The sequence below is a fragment of the Trichomycterus rosablanca genome, chromosome 2 (assembly GCF_030014385.1).
Source record: "Trichomycterus rosablanca isolate fTriRos1 chromosome 2, fTriRos1.hap1, whole genome shotgun sequence".
In the NCBI taxonomy this organism is placed as follows: domain Eukaryota; kingdom Metazoa; phylum Chordata; class Actinopteri; order Siluriformes; family Trichomycteridae; genus Trichomycterus; species Trichomycterus rosablanca.
In genome coordinates, this window is record NC_085989.1 from 24,950,330 (window position 1) to 24,966,644 (window position 16,315).

The 16,315-nt window shown below is 37.5% G+C and overlaps 1 protein-coding gene and 2 non-coding genes across 5 annotated transcripts; 1 reads left to right on the forward strand and 2 right to left on the reverse strand.

Annotated features, from left to right (window-relative positions):
- Positions 1-285: 285 nt before the first annotated feature.
- Positions 286-13,421, reverse strand: tfap2e (transcription factor AP-2 epsilon). 3 transcript variants are annotated; one of them, XM_063013017.1, is made up of 7 exons: positions 13,383-13,421; positions 10,365-10,820; positions 8,045-8,099; positions 5,279-5,510; positions 3,459-3,577; positions 3,162-3,300; positions 286-547 (listed from the first exon to the last, which is right to left on the reverse strand). In XM_063013017.1, the coding sequence occupies exons 1-7, from the start codon at positions 13,419-13,421 to the stop codon at positions 286-288; spliced, it is 1,302 nt and encodes a 433-aa protein (XP_062869087.1). The 3 variants fall into 3 exon arrangements, with proteins under 3 accessions (XP_062869087.1, XP_062869078.1, XP_062869096.1); XM_063013008.1 differs by having other exon boundaries at positions 13,377-13,421; XM_063013026.1 differs by lacking the exon at positions 13,383-13,421 and adding an exon at positions 12,607-12,633.
- Positions 13,422-14,965: 1,544 nt separating this feature from the next.
- trnas-gcu (transfer RNA serine (anticodon GCU)) lies at positions 14,966-15,047 on the reverse strand. The gene has a single exon. It is a non-coding gene; the product is annotated as a tRNA-Ser (tRNA).
- Positions 15,048-15,849: 802 nt separating this feature from the next.
- trnas-gcu (transfer RNA serine (anticodon GCU)) lies at positions 15,850-15,931 on the forward strand. The gene has a single exon. It is a non-coding gene; the product is annotated as a tRNA-Ser (tRNA).
- The last annotated feature ends 384 nt before the right edge of the window (positions 15,932-16,315 follow it).

Below are 16,315 nucleotides of genomic sequence, written 5' to 3' on the forward strand. Positions count from 1 at the left end.
TTCAGCTATTCATTCCCCCTCCATGTGCCATCTTTTGCCGTTTCAGTGGCTACGTTTTCATAGGAAGCAATAAGTGCACAGAGGTGCCTTTCTGATTAAGTGAAGAGAAAAATTTAGAACTTTATTTCTCATTTTCTTCAGAAGACAACACATGCTACCTGCTCTTGTGGCACTGATGATGACTAAAATCAAACCCAGCAGCTGCATCTATGAGTCACACTCATTCACACACATAAATACACGCGCGCACACACAGTCTTTATCTAAGAGGTGTCCATGTAGCCTTCATTTGCAGTGCTTAAGCTCTTTTTCCTGGTGTCCTTTGCCTCCTTCCTCGCTTTTATCCAGTAGTTTGAGAGCCTCCAGAAGGTAACTCTGGAAGGCGCAGAGGGCAGCACAGATGGCCGGCGTGCCAAAGCCGTGGGTGAGCAGGCTAAAGTGGGTAAGGCTGCCCTGAACCCCTGGCTCCAGGCATGGCGTAGGCCGACTTGCACCCAAAGGTGACCTGTCCTGGGACATCAAGTCAACAAACTCCTTGCAGATCTCCCTGTGGATGAGACAATTGAGGTTAGAGAGGCTTGTTGCATTAATGTTGCCTGTTCACAGTGTAACACCCATACCATACAAACAAGAGTAAGGACTTCAAAACTGCTACCAGGAATCCTGACCAATTACTTTAAGAGATTCTTTTTAAAACTTTAGGTAAACTATTGTAAATGATGTAAATGTTAAATATAATTAGGAAATTACTTCGAACCTTGAGGAAAATTTATGACAAATACAGTTTTCAAACGTATTATATTAATGAATTACCCTAAAACTTTTCGGCAACAGCAGCAATTTATTTTTCCATTTAATTTAAATGACTTCAAACTATACTTTCCTTAAACAGGAACATATATCTCAATGTTTTGCCTACAATTTAAAGCAAATAAGGTCTAAATTGCATCCATAAACCTCATCTTTGGCCCTCCTCTCCTCCTTCTGCCTGGCGGCTCCGCCCTCAGCACCCTTCTTCAAATAGAATCTCAATCTCTCGTACTTAACTTTTTCTTCAAAACACTGTACCGGCACTGTCCTTCTAATTAACTAAGCATCTTAATCTCTGCCACCTTCAGATCTCTCTCATGGCTTTTTGTTAGTGCCACTGCCCCTAAGCCATACACCATAGCAGACCACACTACTGTCATGTAAACTTTCCCGTTCACTCTAGCACATACACTTCTATCACAAATCACTCCTACCTCTATACACTACTCACTTCACCCTGCATGCACTTTCTTCTTTACCTCTCTACCACACTCTCCATTACTTTGTACTCTCAATCCCAGGTATTTACTCATTCACTTTCATCAACTCAACTCCTTGCAACTTAACCTTTTCGCTGCTCTTCCTCTCATTTATATGTACTTTATCTTTCTTTCCGCTTCTCTTCTAAACATTTTCATGCCTTTACTGGTATGTCACCTGGGCCAACTGCCTTTCCACTCTTCATTTTCTTTGTGGCTGCCCTCACTTCCTCCTTGCTCAATGGAGTCACTCTCTGGTTTACTATCTTTACATCATTCAACCTTCTCTCTTATTTTCTTCATTCATCAGCTCTTTAAAGTCCTATTCCCAACTTTTCCATACATTCTCCTCATTTGCCAGCACATTCCCTTCGGCATCCTTTATCATTTCAACCTGCTGTATATCCTGTCCCTTTGCCACTTCTCTCTGTCTTATGCGGCATCTCTGAAAACTCCTGTCTACCCTCATTGTCTTTCTGGAGATCCCAGTACTTTTTTGGCAACCTCTTCTTTCTAAACCTCCCTGCACTTCCTCAATCCACCACCACCATCCTCCTTCTTCTTAAAATGTGTGTTTTACGCTGGATGACCCTCCTGATGCAAACCCTCCCTATTTACTCAGGTTTGGGACTGGTAGCTAAGTTATTTTCATGGTATTTGCAGTTACTTTCAAAGAGCTGCAGACATATGAAAGTGCTTACACCATTAAATACCCTTATTAACAGTGTCTTATTTAACATCAACAAATTTCCAAATTACGCACCAGTTATGAACTAATATTCCTACAGAAACACTCAACACACTTAAACCTCAATAATCAAACTATATGTGCACTTTTAAAGTAGTGGAAAGTTTTTGTCAGCTCATGCATTGTATAACCCCAAACCAGAAAAAGTTGGGACAGCATGGAAAATGCAAATAAAAAAAATCACAGTGTTTCTTGCATTTAATTTCACTTTTATTTCACTGCAAACAGTATGAACCCATATTTTATGTTTTGTCTGGTCAGCCTAGTTTTATTTGTTAATATACATTCCTGCATTTCAGTCCTGCAACACATTCAAAAAAAAAAATTCAAATTTGGAGTGCAATAAAGAAGACTTGTTATTATGTTCAGAAGTGGTGTCAAGTTCTGTGGGGTTGAAAGTATCTAAGATGGACCATCACACAGTAAAAATGTATATTGTGATTAGTGGAATCAGTACTCTATTTTTGTTTGGAAGAAATAGAGGCTGTGTGCTGTGGACCCAAGACTAAAAGGACCATTCAGACTGTTATCAGCAACCCAAAAGCCAGGGTCTGTCATGGTACAGGGTTGTGTCAGGTTGTTTTACCCTTCTATTATGGCAGCATTAAGTAGAAAAGTAGATTGAGATTTTGGAGCAACATATGCTGCCTTCAAGACGATATTCTCCAGAAATGTCCATGATTTTTTCAACAAGACATACATGCAAAAATACATGCTGCACAGATTACAAAGGCATGGCTTGAGAGTTGAGGGTTTGCATACAGGTCTGGCCTGCCTTTAAATGTGTGAATAATTTGAAACAAAAAATGTGACGACAACCTTGTACTGTTGCATACCTTAAGATGTGTTTGCAGGAGGAATGGGACAAAATATCACCCTAAACACTTCATCACTTAGTCTCCTCAATGCCAAAAATGTTTTTTAAGATGGAATTACAACAAAGTAGTAAATGCTTTAATGTCCCAACTTTTTTGCAATGTGAAGGCCTAAAATGCAGGAATGGATATATATTCTTCTTCTTCTATATTAACCAAATTTTTATTTTGCATTTTCTATACTGTTCCAACTTTTTTCTGATTTGAAGTTGCCATAGGTGTCTTGATTTAAACAGGACAAGCACTCACTTGGTGGCCAGCAACATGTTTCTCCTTGTGGGTAGCTGCTCTGGATCACTTTGCCTGCATAAGTACTCTGCTGTAGCCCTTGCTGGAAATTCTGTCTCACACACATACCCAAAGTCCCGTGCCAGATGGACTGCCTCACCTTAAAAGATGAAATCAAGGTTAGAAATACTGGTAGGGAGTTCATTATATTATAAACATGCTGTACTGGACTGGTTTAAAAGGGAACTATTTTTATGTTGTAGCATATTTTAAAAGGTTTACTACACTCTGTGTGTATGTTTGAGTGTATAAGTTCACCTTCCACTAGTGCTGTGAGGAGCGTGACATTAGCTGCCTTGCGGCGGCCAGCAGGGAGGTTGAGGCCAATCTTCTCTAGACGCTCGCGCAGGCAGCGGCCCCCATTCTTGGACTTGGCTCTGAGAAAGGACATGAGGAGACAATTAAAACTTAAAACTTACTTTAACTGGCACGCAATTCTACCCTATCACATAAACATAGGGGCTACAAGGTGCTGCAATTATCTACTATCACACTACCAAATTTGCAAAGGGAGATTTTACTGGGCAGGGAAAAGCAGTGTTTTATGTCAAGACTAATACATCTAGAGAATAAAATATTATGGATTTACCCTTATATAAATGCTGAAATGAACTGATTATTTAAAAAAGTTTGTAACCACACTGGGCAGCTCAACAATCAATGTTTGTCATTGTCTGATTTTCCTCTTTATCATGTGCCATACATTTTCCTTTTATTTTCACACTCTGTGTCTACAGAGTTACGCTGTTGTACCACATATGCCAATGTACTATAACCATGAATTGTCTGGGAAAAGATGTTGCCCTAATGGCAGCATATATTTCTCTAAAAGCTCAATAAACATCACTCCATTACTGGTACCTTCACACTTTTCTATTTACATTTCTGACATTCAGCAAGCACTTACAGTTGTGACTGAATAAAATGTAAGTAATTAAGAGTTAATGGCTTTACTCTGAGGTCCAAATTGATGGTGGTGGTACGTATGCAAGTCATCCATGCTGAGCACTGATGCACCTCCATGCCATGACAAACGCTGGCTTTTGTACCTTTCACTGATAACAGTTTGGATGGTCCTTTTTATTGTTGTTATGAAGAATTTTATGACCATTTGTAAAATATGGAATTATCTGACCACAGCATGTTTTCATTGTCTTTTGGTCTTTCTAAGATGAGCTTGGGCCCGGAGAACTTAATGGCATTTCTGTATCAAGTTGATGTTTGTTTTTATGTTTGTGTGTGCATTTCTTAATGCAGTAGCAGACTGTGTTAAGTGACAAAATTGTTGAGAAGTACTTCCAAGTCCATGTGGCTATATTTATCACAGTATCATTACAACTTATCATGCAATGATGTCGAAGCACTTGTCTAAGTTCCCATTCATTTAACAGTGGTACTTGACCCTACATTACACTGCATGGGATTGCTTCTTTTCACAATATAATGTATGGTCTTTGGCTTATTCTTCTTTTATACTCAATCAGGTGTTTACACACAGACCTGACCTTTTCAGTTTTCAGATTTAAATTCCATAGAAAATCTTTGGTAGAATTTTTAAAAAAGCAGTTGCAGCATGAAAGCCATCAAACTCAAAGAGCTGAAAGCTTTTGCATGAGAAAAATGGGTGAAGGTTCCTCAGGATATGCATTCAATTCTACTGTATATACATCACCATAAAACCTTTCGAGAAGGTTGAATATGTCTGATTGCAACTGTATATATAAAAGTAAAGTTCAACCAAACCTCTCTTCTTTTTCCTTTTTTTAAAATTTGCATGATTTTTATTAATTTTTCTTTAGGTTACAATCCAAGTTACAGAATCCTTCGATAATATAAGTACTGACAGCTGAATAGATCAGTAAAACAGTTTGTAAACTAGGGCTCTATAACTGCTCACTAGACAATGTAAAGGTTATTCATACAGCCATGCTTATGTAGACAAAGGCACCCCCAGCAACCTCTGGATCAGAACATGTTTTAACTTGGTGTTGATAAATATTATTTGAATATAATAACAACTCATACTATCTAGCTTGCTGTGTGAGTAATTCAATTGGCTTATTTTGCCCTTCACTTACCTCCGCAGCACTCCTCCCAATAGCGAGGCATTGAGACACTCAGGAGGAGACAGTCTTCTCTGTACTTCCCCTACTGTCACCTTGTATTTGGACGTAGAGCTGAGGAGGGACAGGCGTCCCGGCACAGAACAGAAGACCTCAGCAGGGTTGGAAACACCACTTAGACCCAGGCTGTCCTTCCCAAGAGACAGGATAGACAGAGCAGAACCATTCAGCTTTGATGGGAGAGGTACTGTGGAGAGAACATGAGGGAGATTAGAGACCATAAGAGTCATATAAGTTTTGCTTGTTGCACTTCTTCTGAAGCTGTCGTAAAAATGCAAAAGAAAGGTAACAAAAAGGATAATTTGTTGTAGGAAAGCAGGTGTAAGAATGCTCATGTTTCTAGATAATTTTAGTTCATCTTGGGCTGTCCAGCTGTAAACAAGATAGCTGTCTAAATGTGAACAAGAATCTTATGTCCTTTTCTTTTTATTTTTTTTATTTTACATCAAATGGTAGCTTTGCCATTAGAGCTTAGTTGTTATTCCTCATTTAATATACACAGCTGTTACTTTTTTATTTTGGCACATTGGCTTTCATCTGAACTAAATTAGGGAATAACCCTGCAACCATTGCACAAACTGACAACAGGGAATTAATCAAAACAGAGGAACTACAAATGACATAAGCCATTTGAAATCTTGTCATGAAATAATTTGTCATGAGGTGAAAGAATATCGTTAGAGCCAAGGCTTGACTGTCAGGAATGATTACTTAAAAGACGAAAATCCTATTAAATGTTCCCTTAAGCTCAAGCATTTTTGTTGCATTGCTCTTCAAAATTTTTATTTATTTTTAGAGTATTAGTTCATATGGCTGTGTAACTATAAAGCAAGTGTGTGGGAGAGCTTTTTAATCACAATGTAGTCATTTGACTAAAATATTTTTTTATTAACAGCATTTATCACATGCTTTTAACCATACGTCTGTATCAACACCAACAGGCACTATCAGATGTGTATCTCTATCATAATCCTAATAAACTGATCACTTTAATTGAGTTTAAACTAAGCAAATAACATTAATAACTGCATAAACAGTTATTACAGGTTATGAATCGTGAGATTAACCTGCAAAAAGTGCAGCATTACCTTGTATATTGTATATTAGACCTGCATCACACTGACCTGCTATTTAAGTTGCTGTACTGATCAGTGGACGTTGTGCTCTGTCTGTACCTAATACAGACACAATAATGTCACTGATCTGGTGTTTGTTTTTAGCAAAAATTAATTGTTTTTATTGTTTCAAGCATGGTTGATCCACTTCAGTATTTCAATAGCTGCAATATGGAAATAAATAAATCTGCTCTGGAATTGTAAGTGGGTTTAAGAATGGACAAAAATAAAAAAATAAACATCCCTGTCTGCAAAATGTTTGAGGGCATGAACTATATTTAACATATTGTGCATGTCTTGTAATTCCTTGTTAAACCTTAGATAACTGCTTTATTTTAATTGAGGTAGCCATGATGGGTCTGAAGCCAAGTCTTAAACTCTGGGAGCAAAAGGTAATTCACTGGAGGTCATCCATTGAAGGTCATCACTCACTCAACCAATCAAAAGGCCAGCTTTGTTGCTGATTACATAGACAAATTAGACACAGGAGCAGGGTTTTTTTTTTCTTGTATTGCAGCCTGTTAATTCATAGCACTGTAAGGCTGTTTTGCTGGTTTTGGGATTACATCTGGCAGTCTTGACCAATTTCTACTCAGCATAAGGAGACAGTTTAAGGAGACAGTTTTCTTCTTATTAGATTCACTAACAAGTAATTAGTAGGTCATGTCACAAAATTAAATTACATTACAGACCACAAAATTAATCATTAGATGATGCATGAGTATTGTGACCAAGCCAGTTGTGTAAAAAAAACACAATCTATGAAAACAAGAATGTGTTCCAATTATTGTGTCTGTCACAGAAAAAAGAACAGTCCTGAAAATCATTGAAATCCCAAGACTACCACTTATTTTATTAAACAGCAATCATTTTCTAACATGAATTTAATGATGGAGAATCTAACAGATCTTGTGCCTGTTTAGCTGTTATTGTTAATACTCATCCTGGGAATAAGGCAACCAGCCAGGGCGTGACGTCACCTCCCCAAGTGCTATATGCTTCTGCACACTGCGTTTTTATATCTGTGCGTTTTACATTCTTTTCTCCAAAATGTGCTAAATCCCTGAGATTACTAAGTAGCTGATGTGCCTCTTCACTTTGCAAACGCACTGGAGAACTTCAGAGTGCGCTTTGAGCCATAGTTTCTGTTCATGCGCGCTCTCTGCGACCTATAAAAATCCAATTTCTTGGTATTTGGGTGGAAAGATCACACTGTGAATTTTTTATAACTCTTTTTTTAATCACCCAGTTCTCCTCCTTCTCCTCTTCTATACCCATGCGCCTGCTTTTAATCCCCTCTTTCTTTTTTTCCCTCATATGACCATGAACAGTTACTGCCTGAAGGGAGAGTCTGCGTGTTAGAAGATTTCTTGACTTCAAATGAAATGCTGAATTATTTTGTGTGTGTTGGAAGGGGGTGCAGGGTGTTTTTTCCAAGTGTTAAAGTGAACGAGCATGTATGGATGCATGTTGTTCTGCTAAATCAATCATATAAAATGTTGCATATTGAGGAATTCAATTTAAATTCGTTTATTCGCTAAATTATAGTTTATTCGTTTATATAAATTCGTGCATTTGTGTGTATGTGTGTTCACTAATTTCTTACCTTTTTTGATAACAGAATGGTCCAAGATTCTTAAGGAGGACGCTTCTTCCATACCCTGTTACAACAAAATGTTCTTTGTTAACCAGTTGATCCCATTTAACATTTGAATTTGAATTATAATGAACGTCGCTGATTATTCTAATGCAGTTGTAAGCATACAATACACATACAATAAAGTTGTCATGCCAATCTTTCCGTTTATAAAAATCATGAGAGCAGATGATTAATGATTTGACTTTACTGTCTGCAAGAATAAAGTATATGTAAGATTACTTTCCAGAGACAACAACAATTATATGTTGAAAATCAGGAAAAGCAGCTAAATTAATCAAAAACTTTAGTGTAAGTCATATGGGCTAGCAATAAAATACTTTATTTTATCAGATATAATAACACATGCATTAAAGCTGGGTTGCAATTTAAACACAACACAGCATTTAATGCACATAGAAAAGTGCATGTTTGAAAACAAAACGAAAGCGCATCAGTATAGTCTGATAGTGTGTTGAACCCTCTTTCTTGTTTAACTGCTTGAACAAATCGATTGGCTGCGCTCAGTTGTCAAACACAAACGCATTCATTCATTCCCTCAGTTTGATTCTGCACCTGCTCAAAACCACAAACACTGCAGACTGCCCACAATTATACTAAAATAAAAGGAAATTTACGATTTGTTGTTACCATTTAGCAACTTATATTTATCAAGAAAATTATCTGGGTTGTTCTCCATTGAGTTCTGACATGTTTAAACAATATACAAGCACCTTTCAACCAAAAACATTTAAATTTAAAAGCCTAGCATTGTTACAAAATAACGTAAATAATGTTGAACATTAATTGTTAATTATTAAGAGCAATTATTATTATATTATTATTATTATTTTTTTATAATAATAATAATAATTATTAACACAATTATTACAACCACTAATTTTGTTGCAATGTCGTCTAAAGGGCAGTGGTAGCTCAGCGGTTAGGGTACTGGACTAGTAATCAAAAGGTTGTCGGTTCAAGCCCCGCCACAGCCACGAAGCCACGGCTGGGCCCTTGAGCAAGGCCCTTAACCCTCAGTTGCTTGGATTGAATTCAGTCATAATTGTAAGTCGCTTTGGATAAAAGCGTTTGCTAAATTGTAAACAAATGAGCTGAAATAATTTTATAGGACATTGTAAAAATACGTTACTGGTTGGTTTTCTGACTGGTGCACTTTTCTACCATTCATCAGTTGGCATAAAGAATGGCATAAACGGCATAAAGATGTATGTATTTTTGACTATACAAATGTGATTTAAAGTGCTCACTAAAGTAAATTCGACTGGAAAACATTCATTTTAGATTAATAAAACATAATCTAGTTGATGTAGTTTTACCACCAACCAACAAACAGCTTTAGTTTGGTCGTTTTAACTATAAACACGATTTGTTACTTTTAGTAGTACCTGAACTTTTAATAGAACCTGACTTTTTATTTTAGCTGATGTTATCACATATCTCGTACTTATTTCCAAACAAATTTGCAAAAAGCTGTCGTCATCCAGAAGTCAAACTGTTGTTTTTATTTGAAGCAAGAAGCAAAAAGCTCCAGGGTGTTTTAGGCAGGTAAAAAGAATGTTAGAGAAGCTTTAAGTAAATATTAAGGTAGTCAGAACTCTGTCATTTGGACATGTCGACACAAACTCTCCACACAATGATATTAAGCAGAATATTACATTGTGACTTACCCGAATGTAACTGTTACAATGTAAGCACCGACATATTTACATTTTAAATATACAGTTGTGTGGAGGTTGTTACTTTGCTTAGTAATTGTTGTTTTGTCATATTTAGGGAAAAAATATTGCATATTAGATAAATATGTTGGGGGGGATGTATTTTAATTCGTTTATAGATACTAGTTTTAAATAAGTAAATTGTAGCCGTAAAGACATATTCCCAGGATTAAAAAAAAATTAAATTGACTAAATGGTCATTTATTGGTTATAGTTATGGTCAAATAATATTCCTTCTGGAATATTATCTGTAAATTTTATTTTACTCATAAACATACCGATAAAACCTAAGTTACAATGTGTAATAATTTAAAGGATAATCGAAGAAACAATAAAAATGATTGATTGGTTGAAATAATATATCATGTTTACATTAATACAGTTTATTTCACCCACTGCCAAAAGTAGATAAAACCGAAGACACAGCTGCCTTCAGATTAACCAATCTTTTTAGTCTAAAATATTAGATATTATTACTTTGTCCGTGCATAGCTGAATTAATGACTGAAAACTATTGTGTTGGAAGTCTGAACCAGATTAGAAATATTCACCTGCAGTTCCTCGGCTGTGTGGTGTGTTTGATTGTGTAGACTGAGAGCAGAAGCATCAGCCAGCGCTCCCGGTCCCGCTCCTGCTCCCTCCCCCAGCGCGTGTAGGAGCCGCGGCACTCCATGGTAATCTCGCCGGGGTTCGAGGCTCAGAGAGCGTTGTGACTGTGACAGGAGTCCCGCTTCCTCCTGGTTGCGGCTGCGTGGGGGATGCCAGGCCTGCTGGTGCTGATGAAGAGAGGTGATAGACTGGTACGGGTCGGCTAGGTGCGGGTAACCGGAGTCCTGAGGCTGAGAGTAGGAGAAAGAAGCTTGCGGATAGGGAGGAGGGAAATATGGATGCTGGAAGTCTGAGGCCGGAGTGTGGCAGAGCGGTGGAGCCGCTGAGTAAGCGTTCTGATTCAGCGAGCACAGCTGGGAGAGTCTTGGTGAGGAGCCGGACAGCCCGTCCGAGCGCTCCTGTAGGGATGAGAATAATACAGTCAGTACCTTTAGATTTTATATAACAAGTGTTAGGAGAACGAACAATGTTGGTAAATCCCATTTGTGTCATCTCAAATTGATCAGTTGTTTTCCACTGATTGTGACATAATGAAACACAAAGTCATTAACTGCACCTCAGTTCCTCTTAATTTGTCTCTGGAAATATACACAGCCGCTTAAGGTGAAATAAGGGGCCACTAAGTTAACACACTACTTAATTTCACTGGTCTGACATGGTACATAACCCCTCAGTTATTCTTAAATAATCAATTAATGTCCTAGTTTTATTTTTATTAATGTTCTACTTTATTTTTTTATATAAAGAATAAGAATACAACAACAACAGCAATATTAATACTTCTGTAAGTCGCTCTGGATAAGAGCGTCCGCTAAATGCAGAAAATGTAAATGTAAATGTAATAATAATAATTTAAAGAAGAAGAAAAAATCAGTCGGTTTACCTTTATAATTCAGATTTCTTACATGCAAATTTGGTTGTTTTGGTGCTCACTGGGAAATTTCAGGTCTTAAATTTTTATTTGTTTTGGTAATTTCTGTTAAATCAAGGGCGAAAAGAGTGCAGTTTATTATTCACATGATGCATGTTTGATTTATTAAGAATCGCACACTGCAGATGTTTATACAAACTGTGACACGTGGTGTATATTGAAAAGGAAAACACACTCTTCAATTTTCCATGGTAAAGCTGTAAAATATGACTTTAATTATTTAACAAAAGAACCGATGACATCTGATAATAACAGAACGACTCGGTCCTATAGTCAAATCATTTTTTGCCAGTAAAATCAATTTTGCTCCCGTAGCACAAGTGATCTGTTTACTGTGTCAGAAATAACGTTATCTTGCATATGTAATATAATACATTATATTTTAATATTTCACATTGCATTTCCAAATAGGCATGAGGCATGAACAAAGTGGGTCGTGAAGACGTTCTTGCACATCAAAAGTTATGTAAGAATTTTAAATTTGTATTACATTTGGCAAATATTAGAAAAACAGACTTTTGAAAAGTATGGATTTTAGAAGGTATGGAGTGTTTTTTTTTTTTTTTTTTACAAGATTTGTGAACCTTTGTTGAAGTTGAAGCAAAGCTTCAGTCCTTAAAATGTAGGCCATAGTAAATTACGCAAAGCACAATTATGTAGATATAGTTTTCTTTCATCTGGAGGAGACTGCCTTATAGTTTTAACGTAATTCTTTCGACTTTTATTGATTTTCCTATTGATTCCTAGTAAATAATACATATATAAAATATTGTAATATTATATGTAAAATATAATAATTTTACCAGACTAATTCATGTGCCTTTCGGGTTAAATGAGATTTTTAAACCTTATGTACAAATCCTATTTTTAGTATGAAGTAATAGTTTTAAAGAATATATTAAGATGTAAAAGTAAGCGCTTTTGGTACATTGCTGTATTGACTGATGCTATTAAATTTATTAATACTATGACAAACTGACAAGAGATACAGTTTGAGATCATCTTCTGAGGCAAACTGTCAAGGACAAAGAATCTGCAAGTGAACAAACTGCGCAATATTTAAAGCTTAAAGTTTCATTCATCAGTGTGCGGTCATATTAAAACCAATTTGACAACACAATAAAAACGTAAGCACAAAAAACACATGAAAAACAAATAGGATAATATAAATAGAATGAAAAAAAGCACATGCATTTAACTTTTATTTTTATTTTTATATATATATTTAAGAATTTGGTTCTGTTATGACTCACCGTGGATGAATAGGTGTGCACTAACATGTGGATGTGAGAGTGATCTGCGCTCAGAGTTGACTGGTTGTCCTCGTTTTATACCAGATAATGAATCTCCAAATGTGTTATTTACGAGCTGGATCCATACGCACAAACCTCGGTTATACAGTACCGTTCTGTTTGGAATCTTGTACACGATGTGTGTATATGTGTGTGTACATGTGATGCGATACTAAAGTCTTCCGACTGTTTGCCATGTGCGCTCTTATAGCTGCGCCACCGCTGGGTGTTTGGTATGAGGGAGGGGTCGGATAGACCACCTTAAAGAGACATTGATACGTTTCATGAAACTACATTCACTATTTTCAAATTAATGTTGTGGCTTAAATGTGTGTTTTTTTTTTTTTTAAGTACTAATTTTTGCATTAGAGTATTTTAAGACCAAACTGTCAAGGTGCACATTGGTGAGAAGATGCGCGTTGGTGAGATGCGCTTCCGAAGCGATGCCCAAGATTTAGTGGATTTTATTATTTGTTTCTCTGAGTTCTTTAATTTATACACACATTGCTATAACGATTAGGTTCGTGTCATTTTTTTTATAAAACACCAAGATCCTACGATGGCAAACGTAAAGCTGGTGTTTAACAAAAGTTAGGATAATCCAAATAATGATTTGCACCCATATAGCGCCAGTTTCTAAGCGCATTTATTTTATATATAAAAAATGTACAAAAAGCTTTTAATTTTACAGAGCTAATAATACAGTAATAAGATTAAACCAAAATGATTACCTGTACGCAGTAGGGATCGGTCTTGCTCCTTGTTTTCCACAGCATGATGGTGTGTATATTATGGTTACTGGCTTGGCCGTTGAGTCCGTTGAAAAGTGAGTTGATGCTGCAGGTTGAAAAGAGTGTAAGGAGAGAGGAAACACACACTAGTTTTATAAACACAAAGAGAGAGGGGACATTGAAAGGGGTGGGGGATGGGTTCGAGTGACATGGGGGCCAAAAGCTGGAACGAGAAGAACACCTGCTAAACTAGGGGTATGTCTAGGTTAGTTGGCACAGTGTTATCCTGCAATATTGTTAAGTCAGTCTTTCTTAATTATTGAGTTCAGGCTGCTAATTTCGTGGCAACAATTTGTCATTTCCTGCTCCAGCATGACTGTATGCCTGTGCACAAAATAAGGCAATGGGTTAATTGTGGAGGAACTTAAGTGGCCTGCAGAGAGCCCTGACTTCAGTCTCATCTTTAGGTTTGGGATTCTTTAGGATCAATTACACCTCAGTCCCATCTTTAGGTTGGGTTTAGGTTTAGGTTCCCACAAACACATTTTGAGAAAAAGGGAAAAAATCTTAATGAGCAAACATTACGCAAAACCGGGTGGGAACAGCTCCATATTAATGCCCACAGTTTTTGGAATGGTGTATTGAACAAGCTCTTATAGTTGTCAGGTGTCCACACGATTGTCCATGTTTGGACAGCCATTGTACATTGTACTTTAATATTATATATTTTTGGGTTTGTGGGTTGCTCCAATCATAACCAAGAAAACTCAATTCTGACAACATTGTTTTTTATTTTTTGGGAAGTATTATATTAGGACTAATTATACTAAATGTTGAATTAGGCATTTATTTTACTTTGTATGTTCTTTTGGTGGGAAATGGGAATGCGCAAAAAGCACCCACTCTCTATTCCACTCATTATTATTGAAAAGGACAGACCAGTCATTTTTGGACGCTTTGCACAGGCGGCATTAAGCATCACTTGTAAATATAGTTACAGGATAATTTTTTATTAACACAGCAGTGTTACTCCTGGCTTAATAACAGTCCACCAACCAAAAATATCAACAGTATAAAAACATTGTCCTGTGGTCAGAAACTATAGGTAATAGGAAACAAATACTAAAATGGTATAACATCTAACTGGAAGGCACAGAGGGTGACTGTTAGGTGTTGCTTACAAACTATTGCCAGTGAACTTTATACAGTATATATTTTTAGAAATGAGTATGGGTATTTTTGGGCAACACACTACAACTCCACTTCAATTATGTGGAACATTAAACAAATGAAACATTTACCTCACTGCAAGAAGGGCCTGGGTCCTTTCTGTGTGAAGTTTGAAGTGTTTTCCCTGTGTCCGCATGGGCTTCCTCTCACAAGTCCAAAGACGTGCAGCCAGGCCAGTTGGAGCCACTAAAATTGTCTTGCCAACAAACGAATGAATAACGTTTGTGGTAGCCCGGTCCTGGACTCCATCTAGTGGCAGTTCCATGCGCTCACAACACTAGGCATCGTAACCTAATGAGCCAAAACTTTAGGACAGATAGATACTTTATTTATCCCGAAGGAAATTATTGAAAAGCCTCCGACGAGGATGGGATTCGAACCCACGCGTGCAGAGCACAATGGATTAGCAGTCCATCGCCTTAACCACTCGGCCACCTCGTCGTGCTCGTCATGCGAGAATGTGCTAGTCATGGGCAAGAGTCTCATTGCTGGGTTGATGAGAATACTGTTGACTACTGTGGTTGAACGTAACACAACACAGAGCATGGCGTCCTTGTGTGGCTGTTTAGTCTCAGGGTAGTCAAAGTGCTCATACTAACTTTTGTCCAAGCAGCTACGAAGGGAATGCAGAGATCTGAACTGGACATTGGAGCATTGCAAGAAGATTGACTGATCCAATTATCCCTGTTCTCTCCAAGATCATGTGAATGGTTGGCTATGCTCAATGCACTGTAGGACAATCCACCTAGAACCCTACCAAAGTTGAAAGACCTGCTGGTAATCTACTGGTACCAGATACTACAGAAGGTGTCAGACATGTTGTGGAGGCCATGTCAGAACTATTTTAACAGCATATTTGGGGAAGGGGAGGGTTTCTCATTACTGTGTTGACCAATGAGTGTGCATCTCATGAGTGCACACTCATTGGTAGATTTCTAGGTGGACTGTCCTACAGTGCATTGAGCATAGCCAACCATTCACATGATCTTGGAGAGAACAGGATTAATTGGATCAGTCAACCTTCTTGCAATGCTCCAATGTCCAGTTCAGATCTCTGCATGCCCTTCGTAGCTGCTTGGACAAAAGTCAGTATGAGCACTTTGACTACCCTGAGACTACACAGCCCAACAAGGACGCCATGCTCTGTGTTGTGTTACGTTCACCCACAGTAATCAACAGTATTCTCATCAACCCAGCAATGAGACTCTTGCCCATGACTAGCACATTCTTGCATAACTAGCACGATGAGGTGGCCGAGTGGTTAAGGCGATGGACTGCTAATCCATTGTGCTCTGCACGTGTGGGTTCGAATCCCATCCTCGTCGGAAACGTTGCAATAATTCCCTTTGGGATAAAGTATCTATCTGTCCTAAAGTTTTGTTTTGTTGGTGATTTATTTAAATCTTTAAATATTTATTATGGATGATCATTATGAAAAAATGTAAAGATTAACGTTGCAGCCACCAGACAAATAATTAGTGAGCCTGATCAGATCAATGATCTGGATATCTAGAAACGTAAAGTTAGTTTAACTGACTGGACATAGTTTGGAAAGGATCTGGGTCAATAAAAACCCACAATTTAATCTGCATTTGCAGGACAAAACAAAGTCCAAGGAACTGTCTGTAGATCTTTGTGATCTAACTGTGGCAAGGCATATAGAATCAGGGCAAGGACAGGTTTATAAAACAATATCTAAAGCTTTGAGT

What these genes read in the sequence shown, in the direction of transcription:
- tfap2e (XM_063013008.1), bottom strand. Translation starts at nt 13,421, where the DNA reads ATGCTGTGGAAAACAAGGAGCAAGACCGATCCCTACTGCGTACAG. An exon ending in CCTCACAGCACTAGTGGAAG is followed by an intron (nt 3,301 to 3,458) that starts GTGAACTTATAC and finishes TCATCTTTTAAG; the next exon opens with GTGAGGCAGTCCATCTGGCA. An exon ending in AACATGTTGCTGGCCACCAA is followed by an intron (nt 548 to 3,161) that starts GTGAGTGCTTGT and finishes TCTCATCCACAG; the next exon opens with GGAGATCTGCAAGGAGTTTG.